The sequence below is a fragment of the Populus trichocarpa genome, chromosome 17 (assembly GCF_000002775.5).
Source record: "Populus trichocarpa isolate Nisqually-1 chromosome 17, P.trichocarpa_v4.1, whole genome shotgun sequence".
Classification (NCBI taxonomy): domain Eukaryota; kingdom Viridiplantae; phylum Streptophyta; class Magnoliopsida; order Malpighiales; family Salicaceae; genus Populus; species Populus trichocarpa.
This window is the reverse complement of record NC_037301.2, coordinates 10,218,047-10,228,137: the sequence shown is the minus strand read 5'-3', so window position 1 is coordinate 10,228,137 and position 10,091 is coordinate 10,218,047. Positions and strand designations below refer to the sequence as shown.

Genomic DNA, 10,091 nt, shown 5'->3' with positions numbered 1-10,091 from the left:
AATGTTTTTTTGCCTTTTTTTAAATCTATGTTTTTTTTCCTAATTGCATCCTTAAACACTTGGTTTATTAGAGATTAGACTTTATAATTTATTGTGGTTTGCTTTCTTTGTGGTTATCTCAGTCTTATAACTCATGTAACTAGTTTGACGGATTAACCCAATTAACTTAATTTTTTTATCTATTTTTTTTAATTGGTATTTTTTTTTCAGTTTCATCATTCAACATCTTCAATATTTGGTTGATTATGAATTACTCTTTGTCATTTATTTTTGGTTTGTTTTTTATGAAGTTATCTCAGTCTCATGACGTGGGTCACGAGTTTTACAAGTTAACCCAGGTAGAGTTAGGTCATTTTATTGTATTCTTTTTTAGATTGATTTTTTTTTAATTTCATCATTCAACTATGAGTTTATTAGGAATTAAGCTTCATAATTTGTTTTATTTGGGGTTATCATGGTCTCATATGAAAGGTTAACCCGGGTCAAATATGTTATTGTCTCAATATATATATAAAAAGAATGTCGTCTTAATTTTTTTTCGTCAAACTATATTTTTACCAGTTGTTCAAGTTGTCTTTAAACTTGTCAAGTCATCAAGTCACATCAGGTTAACTCTTACGTTGTTTAATTTTTTTTTCCTATTAGAAAAACATTAGCTAAGTGTCTATGCCTGAAACGTGGCAAAGGTCAATGATGTAATAGTTACTCAATAGGAATTTTAAAATTTTACAATTATATATATATATATATATATATATATATATATATATATATATTTCCAAATTTTATATACATTAAAACACTCCAAAACTAAAATGAATTATTCCAATTAAAAAAGTTGAACATCAACAAAAACAAAATTGACAACTCTGTTATAGAGATATTTGCGGTTCCATGTAGCATAGTGCAACCTTCATGTATAGTATTTTTAGTGTATGTTTGATATTTTTGGTATAAAGTGTTTTTTAAAAGTATTATTTACTTGAAAATATATCAAAATAATTTTTTTAATTTTAATATTAGTACATCAAAACTATAAAAAAACATTAAAAAATTATTAAATTAATATTTTTTATACCAAATACACTTTTAAAATCCACTCAAGTCCATATTGAGGCCATGTTTGTTTCCCGGAAAGTGGTTTCCGGTAAACCACTTTCCAAACTTTCTTGTGTTTGTTTGCCATTAGAAAAGTTGGTCAACAGAAAACACTTTCCGGTTAAAGGAAAATTTGACTTGGTTTCTAGAAAAGTGTTTTCCTAAAAAATTTGGGCGGAAAACACTTTTCGGAAGTTGTGAAAAATTTAGAAATGTTATATTATTTGCTGATTATATTAAATTTGGTTCTCAAACTTTTGATTGCTATATATATTTTGTTTCGAATATTTATTTTTCAATTTCATCTCTTAAAATTTAATTTTTATATTAACTTTGGTCCTCATTTTTATAATTGTTATTTTCTTTTCCCTTATCATTTTTTATTGAAATTTTTTATCTATCAAATTTGGTCCTCATTCTTTTGATTGTTACTTATTTTATTTGAAATAATTTATGAAATATTAATTATTATTATTTTAATTTCTTCATCTTTCAATTTTTTTATTTTTTAGATTTGATTTTTATTATTTTTATTATTATTTATTTTATTTGAAATAATTTATGAAATTATATATTTTTTTCAATTTCATTATCATTCAACTTTTTAATTTGTAAGATTTGTTTCTCATTATTTTAATAAACTTTTAAAAAATAAAACATTAATAAATTATTTTCCAGCTCATTTTCCATGACATAACCAAACACTGGAAAGTATTTTCTAATATATTTTTCATGACACTATCAAATATCAGAAAATAATTTATTTTTCTAAAATTTACTTTCTTAATTTTATTTTCTAAAAAAAAACTATTTTCCAGCAAATAAATAGGCTGAATTAATTTGACCTAAAGACACCAACCCAACCTAGAAAACGACACCGTTCTTTTATAGGATAGAGTCAATACCACCTCAAATCATGTTCATTTTCCTCGACACGCACAGACGCAAGTCATTCCACAGACTCTCTCTCTCTCTCTCGGATTCTCAAGTTTTCTTCTTTCTACTCCCAACGAATCCTCAAAATGCTTTCCGGTGAAAATTAAAAGATCATTAATTTTTTATTTTTGTTAATTATTACCGTATAATCCATCCACCATGGCAACAACCTCAAATAAACCTCAAAGATCTCTCGAAGAAATAGAGGACATAATCGTCCGCAAAATCCTCTTAATCTCTCTCACCGATTCCTCTGATCCTCGAATTATCTACTTAGAAATGACTGCTGCTGAGATTCTCAGTGAAGGCAAAGACTTGAAACTCAACCGCGACTTGATCGAACGTGTCTTAATCGATCGATTGTCTGTCCAAAACCCTAACGCGGAACCTCCTTTCAATTACCTCTTAGGTTGTTACCGCCGCGCGGTTGATGAGTTGAAGAAAATCGCGAATATGAAGGACAAAATTGTCAAATCAGAGCTGGAATTGTCGATCAGGCAACTGAAGAAGTTGTCGGTTTCTTATTGTAGGATTCATTTGGGAAATCCTGAGTTGTTTGGGGATGATTCGAATGTTGTTAAAGGGAGTGGGAACTCGAATGTTTCGCCGGTTCTGCCGTTGATTTTTGCGATGGTTGATGGGTTTAATAGTGGTGGAATTCAGCCTCCGCCGGGGTTTTTGGAGGAGCTGTTTAGAGAAGGGGATCTTGATAGTTTGGATCCGATTTTCAAGGGTTTATATGAGGACTTGAGAGGAAATGTTTTAAAGGTTTCTGTTTTAGGGAATTTTCAACAACCATTGAGGGCTTTATTGTTCTTGGTTAGTTTTACCGTTGGTGCTAAATCACTTGTTGGTCATAAGTGGTGGATTCCGACAGGGGCTTATGTAAATGGGAGAGTTATAGAAATGACAAGTATTTTGGGTCCCTTTTTTCATGTGAGTGCATTGCCAGATAATACCATTTTTAAGAGCGAGCCGGATGTTGGGTGAGTGTCTCTGTGTGTGAATTTTTTTGGGTTTGTTTTCTTCTTGTGTTTGTGCTATTGATGTGTTGTTTGTTGTTGGTTTAAAATGGCAGGCAGCAGTGTTTCTCTGATGCAACAAACCGTCGACAGGCTGATTTGTTATCTTCATTTACTACAATTAAGACTCTAATGAATCATTTATATGATGGTTTATCAGAAGTGCTTCTTGCTCTACTTAAAAATAGTGATACTCGTGAGAGTGTTCTTCAGTATCTTGCTGAGGTGATAAATAGAAATGCAACAAGAGCTCATATACAAGTAGGTATCTCCTGTACATGGAACTTTTTGAGCTGTAGTTATAGTGTATATGATTTGTTGAAAGCTTTATCTTGATTAGTAACGTTGCCTATGAATCAACATGTGGGTATTTATTTTGTTCGATTTCTTCAGAAAAGGAAAAAGTTGACATCTTGTTGCTAAACTGGAACTTGCATGATAGTTTTCTCTGACAGACAATGATTTTCAGGTTTCATGAATTGTTTTTGTGCATTAACAGTGTCGTGTAACTGTCACAGGTTGATCCTTTATCTTGTGCAAGTTCTGGCATGTTTGTCAATCTAAGTGCTGTCATGCTTCGGCTCTCTGAACCATTCCTAGATGCAAATTTGTCGAAAAAAGACAAAATTGATCCAAATTATGTGTTTCAAAATAACCGTTTGGATATAAGGTGATGAACTGCTTAATATATCATTTTTTTATCACATTATTGATTTTCCTGGTGTTCCTAATTATTGGTTTTCTTCACGCATTAGAGGGTTGACAGCTCTGCATGCATCATCAGAAGAAATTACTGAATGGCTTAATACTCCTCGGAAAACTGATGTCTCTGCACTATCTAGTGACGAAGAAAATCGCTTGTTACAATCTCAAGAAGCCTCCAGTTCTGGTAACAGTGGTGAAAAGGCTAAATACTCATTTATTTGTGAGTGCTTCTTTATGACTGCAAGGGTGCTCAACTTGGGTCTGTTGAAAGCATTTTCTGACTTTAAGCATCTAGTTCAGGTAATGCATACATGCTTTGTATCTGGACTTGGATTTATAAATCTGTTGCCACATCTTTGATTGACAAAGGAAAATATTTGTCTTCCTTCTAAGTTAATTTTGTGAATAAACATCATGTCAGGACATTTCTAGATGTGAAGATACACTCTCCACATTTAAAGCCTTGCAAAAGCAGACGCCATCTCCGCAGCTGCAGCTGGATATCGATCGTCTTGAGAAAGAAATAGAGTTGTATTCACAGGAAAAGCTTTGTTATGAAGCTCAGATATTAAGGGTACCTTACCTCTTCTCTCCTGTACCCACCTGCTGTTGACATATTGGAAGCTAGTCTTGAACATTGAAAGTTTGTGTCTAGTTTGGCTCACTTGTGAGGTGATAGGGGTTTGAGAGCTTAAGTTTTATTCATGTCATGTTTGAAAGATGATTCTGTTAGTGTCATCAGTCGGGTGGCTCTCTTGTTTTATTTTCTTTGGTCGGGGGCAATCTCTTTGCCCAAACTAGCACCTCCCTTCCAATTCTCTCTTACCCTCCATCCCTCTCACTGTTCTCTCTCATTTTCTATTTGAATAGTATGTTCATTGTTGAAGATGTAGAACTTCACCAGCTTAATATGAAAGCTCCCCTTTCCTCTATCCCTAGCATGTGCTCCTTTCTCTTCTATTTTGAATGGCTTGTTTGTCCTTGGAATGCAGAACTTACCAATCTAAATAGCTTGCTATTATTTTTATTCTGCTGATCTTTACTTTTTGTTCTTTTTAAAGGATGGAGCACTTATTCAGCATGCACTTTCTTTCTACCGGTTGATGTTGGTTTGGTTGGTTAACTTGGTTGGTGGATTTAAAATGCCTCTGCCATTAACTTGCCCAAAGGAATTTGCCTCGATGCCGGAGCATTTTGTTGAAGATGCCATGGAATTACTTATCTTTGCTTCTCGGATTCCAAAAGCTTTGGACGGAGTCTTACTAGTAGGCTTAATGATTAAATGTTTTACCATGCAATTCTGTCTTTTACACGATATGGGAAATATTGTTTTCTTTGCAAGGGCACTATCTATGAAATTCTGTTACCTTGTTGATGTGTTCTGTTTTGCTATTTTTCTTGCTGGGCAGGATGATTTTATGAATTTCATTATCATGTTCATGGCAAGTCCAACATATATTAGAAATCCTTATTTAAGAGCAAAGATGGTTGAAGTATTGAACTGCTGGATGCCACGGAGAAGGTGATATATTTAATTTCACTTTGCAAGTATAAAATATTGTGGAGATTTTGATTAAATTTATAACTTCAAGTTAGGTAATTACAGCATCTGGTTTTTCCATTTGCAGTGGTTCATCTGCTACAGCTTCTCTATTTGAAGGGCACCATTTGTCGCTTGAGTATCTTGTGAGGAACCTCTTGAAGCTTTATGTTGACATTGAATTCACAGGTTCTCACACACAGGTGACTTGCCCTAACATTTGAGTTTCCAAGTGTTGATTGTTTTCAGTGCTAGAGTTTATATATACCGTAAGGAATAAAGAAGAGTCACTTTAGGCCATGCCTTTCAAAGCTTGCTGGTTTACTCAGCATCTTTTTCTTATTGGAACAGTAATCCTAGATGGGTACAAGAAAGACCCTGCGAGCAAGAACTACTTTTATTTAAACATAATTTTGACAAATAAGCTTGAGAGTTCACAGAATTAAGGGTGACTTTTTGGCTGTTATTGGCAAGGACTGGATGTTGTCTTGCATTATCATCAATCTTCAATTAAACAGCAAGATATTCTTTTCCTTCTTTCACTAATTTTCTGATTAGCAATTCTGGAACCATTTACTCACTCCTTGCTTTTAGATGACAGGATACTCCTCTTGTGCTATTTAAGTAACAGTTCTAGTTATCCTCTGATTTCTGGTACTTTGTTAACTACTATCAGAGTCTTTGCTCTTCTTATTTCAGTGCTTGAACATCTGAATCTATCCACGCAGCCTTCGATCAAAATGATTTTCTTCTGGTACAATTATTTCAAGTCCGACTGACTAGACCACTCTATATAAAGAGATTTGGTGAATTGAGTATCTTGATTACTCTCTATTAGATTACTTTCATTGTAGATGAAAAATACGAAGTCAGAAGGATATGAACATGGGAAGGTCATGCCTTTGTAGAACTTTGATTGCTCTTTAAATTGATTAACTGAGATGTTTTGGCTTTATTCCCAGACTCTTGAATAAGAGGCAAGGAGTGTCTGGATTGATGGGTGGTTTGTCCAAAATAAATGGTGAAAGAAACCCTTGCCTCTCTTTCCCCACTCTCGTCTGTTAACATTTAGAAACGCAGGTGACCAGGTTCTGCCTGGTCATTGTCATAACAGTCAACTTGTGATTTTCTTTGGTTGCATAGGTTGGGCATGCACATGCAGACTAGAGATCTTTTCTTTTCTTCCTTTTCCATACCAGCTGGTTTGTTAAATTGAGCTTTTAAAGTATTTTCTTCAATGAACCACTTCCAGCCAGCTGTTACGTTGAGATTATTTTTTTTCTGATTTGTCATTTCTTTCTTCTAATTCCAATTATTGTTCAATTATTTTCTAATTGTCGTTCCTAATATTTTGCGCTGTCTTAAATGTTGAAAATAAGCATCTTTACATTTATTACATGTTAATACTTGATTTTGTGTCGCATCTGGTACAGTTCTTTGACAAGTTCAACATACGGCATAATATTGCTGAACTTCTTGAATACCTGTGGCAGGTCCCTAGTCATCGTAACATTTGGATGAAGGTAGTACAATTGTGTTCTTCACCTCTTTTTGGTTGATTAAAAACCTCTCTCTCCCACATACACACGCAAAGACAAATTTGACTGTTTTATGTTGTTCCAGATCGCAAAGGAAGAGGAAAAGGGTGTCTATCTGAAATTTTTGAACTTCCTGATCAACGACAGCATCTATCTTCTTGATGAAAGTCTGAACAAAATTCTTGAAATCAAAGGGTTAGAAGCTGAGATGTCCAACACCACAGAATGGGAGCGCAGACCAGCTCAAGAGAGACAGGAGAGAACCCGCCTTTTCCATTCCCAAGAGAATGTCAGTTTGTATGCTCATGCATATGTGTCTCATTGTCCACACATTTATCATGACGTCAAAATACTTAATTGGATTGATATTTCTGGGCTGTTTCAGATCATCCGCATTGATATGAAGTTGGCAAATGAAGATGTGAGCATGCTGACATTTACATCAGAACAAATTACAGCACCTTTCCTGCTTCCTGAGATGGTAGGTTTTATTTATACTTTTAAGCCTCCATATCTATGCTGTAATCACTTACAAGCAGGATAGCCACATTCATCATTAGCTTTTAATGTGCTTTTCCTTGTTAAAATTCTTCCTAAATGCTTTTGAATAAATATTTATTTCTGCCAGGTTGACAGAGTGGCCACCATGCTCAATTACTTCTTGTTACAACTTGTGGGTCCCCAAAGGAGATCTCTCACCCTGAAAGACCCTGAAAAGTATGAATTCCGCCCAAAACAGTTGCTTAAGCAGGTTAGTTTGATTGTCCAATTTCTCACTCGAGAGATCTCTCTTGCTACTGCTGTCAATTTTCTACCCTTTTGTTTTGTCCAAAGCAGTTGCTTTGACAGGTTAACATGATGTTCAAATTTGCACTTTTGAATTCTCCTTTTTCTTTTTTTGGTCTGAAACAATAACTTAAGTTGGTTTAGCACGCAAAATTGTGACTCCAGAACCCCCTTTGTTTTCTTCTTGAATTTTCTCCTATTGCTTCTTTGCCTTTGGGTCTAGATTTTGGTTTAGAGGTTATTGCTTTTACAATGGTGAATGCCATTAGATTGCAACTTCACGCAAAAGAAAGTCGAGGGGTAGGAGCTCATCCTAACTCTCCTGAGTACCCTACTTCATCGGGGCCACTATCAAGTGGTGCCAAAGTTTATGTTTGAGGCAATCGTGCAGGTAACTGTGCGGTTGTACCTTGTCTGTTGACTAAGAACATGACTATATATGCAGTTCAAGCACCAATTCTACTATGCTATAAATGCTTGTTCGCTTGTGAATTTTCAAGCTCGACAAGGTGTCTGATCCAGTTGACTAAGGTTGTGACTTTGAACTCTAGGATTCTGAACCTTGGATTGAATAGCTCTTTGGATGCAATGGAGTTGGGTCATGGTATATTATATACATGGCTTCACAATGAGTTTTATCTGGCTTATTGATGATGAGTAAAATAATTGTGATTACCAATTTTTTAAATATGTCATGTTACTGTGGACTTTCATGAGTGAATCCCTACTTCTATTGATTCTGAATCTATACAAAATGAAATCTGAAATCATCTTACCAAAGCTAACTGGGGGAATCAGTACATGCATTCTTGTTTTTGATAGCCATGTTACTGTCAAACTAAACTGTAGGATATTGTATATAATGTCATTGGAACCTCTAAGATGAACCTAACTGTCTTTTATTGATTCATTGAAGATTGTCCATATATATGTTCATCTGGCGAGGGGTGATACTGAAAACATATTCCCAGCTGCCATCTTGAAGGATGGGCGATCATACAATGAGCAGGTAACTTCAATGCTGCAAAGCTTCCATAAGCTTTTCATTTATGATTTTAGAATCAAATGTTCATGAGAGAATTTCCTTGGTTCTGTTCTGTTCTGAATTTTAGCAGTTGATTGAATACATTGTGACACTGTTTCTCTGCTCTAGTTATTTACTGCTGCTGCCGATGTCCTTCGGAGAATTGGTGAAGATGGTAGAGTTGTCCAGGAATTTATTGAGCTCGGTACAAAAACCAAGGTTGCAGCTTCTGAGGCAATGGATGCTGAAGTTACCCTTGGAGAGGTACCAGAAGAATTCCTTGATCCAATTCAGGTACATTGTTATACCTTTTTGGGAAGGGCAGTAACTTGGGGGTCCATATATCGAATGTGGAAAATTTTCCTAATGCATTTTTTTGCAGTGCACTTTGATGAAGGATCCGGTGATTTTGCCGTCTTCAAGAACCACAGTTGACAGGCCTGTCATTCTAAGGCATCTTCTGAGTGACAATGTACATCTTTCACTTGTTCATACCTTTTATCAAATTGTGACAATGATACTAAACTTTATCAAGTCCACTAATTTATTTCATGTCACTTGATTAAGTTCACTAATTTATTTCATGTGAGTGCAGACGGATCCCTTCAATCGATCACATCTTACTGTGGACATGCTGATTTCAAACACTGAGTTGAAGGCAAGAATAGATGAGTACATTAGGTCTCAAGAATTAAAGAGGCATGGGGAAGACTTCAGCTTGCAAAGGGCCAAAGAAACAATCCAAACCACAACTGAAGAAATGTTGATTGATTAGAATATTGCTGTTGATTCTTGAATTTGGAATGATGAACAGGGTTCGTATTTCGCAAATCAAAGAAAAAATTTCCACAAATTAGTGATATTGGCAGGGGGGCTAAAAAGGTTATAGGCAGCATATGCAATACTTACCCCCAGACCGGTGTTAAATGTTCTTGGATGTGTATAACTTAATTATGCGTACAAAAGGCATTTAATTAATTCAACAATGGCGCAGATTTTGTTCAAATATTATTTTTGAGTGCCGGTAAGCATTGCCTTTTATCAGGTTGCTTGCTAGAAATCCCCTGAAGAACTGGTGAGTATGGCACGCCTGCTACGAGAACAGGATACGAGTCCTGTGAGACACTAACCCAGCATTTATTTTCGGAATATGTTTAGATTAGCTAATCTAATAATGTTGATTTTGAGTTTCAAATTGCACAGAATCACTCAGGTAACTTCCTAGATGGTTAGGTTAATCCTTTGCGATGTAGGCAAGCACTTAGATTCCTCCAAACAAAGGGAATCATATCTCTAGCAGGAGTTTTCAAGTAATAACGTGGATCATATCTAACAGTAGAGGTAAGGAAAGCATTTTCAGTTTGGTTTTTACTTCAAAAAATAACTAAACTGTTTTTGTTTTTTTTAAAAAAATTTAGAACTGAACCAAACTGGAAATTGGT

The 10,091-nt window shown here is 34.9% G+C and overlaps 1 protein-coding gene across 1 annotated transcript; it reads left to right on the top strand.

Moving 5' to 3' along the window:
• The first annotated feature begins 2,021 nt into the window (after positions 1-2,021).
• LOC7467871 (probable ubiquitin conjugation factor E4) lies at positions 2,022-9,655 on the top strand. The gene is made up of 16 exons (XM_002324053.4): positions 2,022-3,020; positions 3,113-3,317; positions 3,575-3,726; positions 3,812-4,061; positions 4,183-4,335; positions 4,823-5,026; positions 5,171-5,283; positions 5,390-5,504; positions 6,735-6,824; positions 6,925-7,128; positions 7,225-7,320; positions 7,468-7,590; positions 8,542-8,634; positions 8,779-8,943; positions 9,032-9,121; positions 9,245-9,655. Exons 1-16 carry the CDS (start codon positions 2,194-2,196, stop codon positions 9,422-9,424), a joined length of 3,060 nt encoding a protein of 1,019 aa, XP_002324089.1. The 5' UTR covers positions 2,022-2,193; the 3' UTR covers positions 9,425-9,655.
• Positions 9,656-10,091: the final 436 nt, after the last annotated feature.

Coding starts and splice junctions, on each gene's coding strand:
- LOC7467871 (XM_002324053.4), top strand. CDS start 2,194: ATGGCAACAACCTCAAATAAACCTCAAAGATCTCTCGAAGAAATAGAG. Junction 3,021..3,112: donor AAGAGCGAGCCGGATGTTGG/GTGAGTGTCTCT, acceptor TTAAAATGGCAG/GCAGCAGTGTTTCTCTGATG. Junction 5,027..5,170: donor CTTTGGACGGAGTCTTACTA/GTAGGCTTAATG, acceptor CTTGCTGGGCAG/GATGATTTTATGAATTTCAT.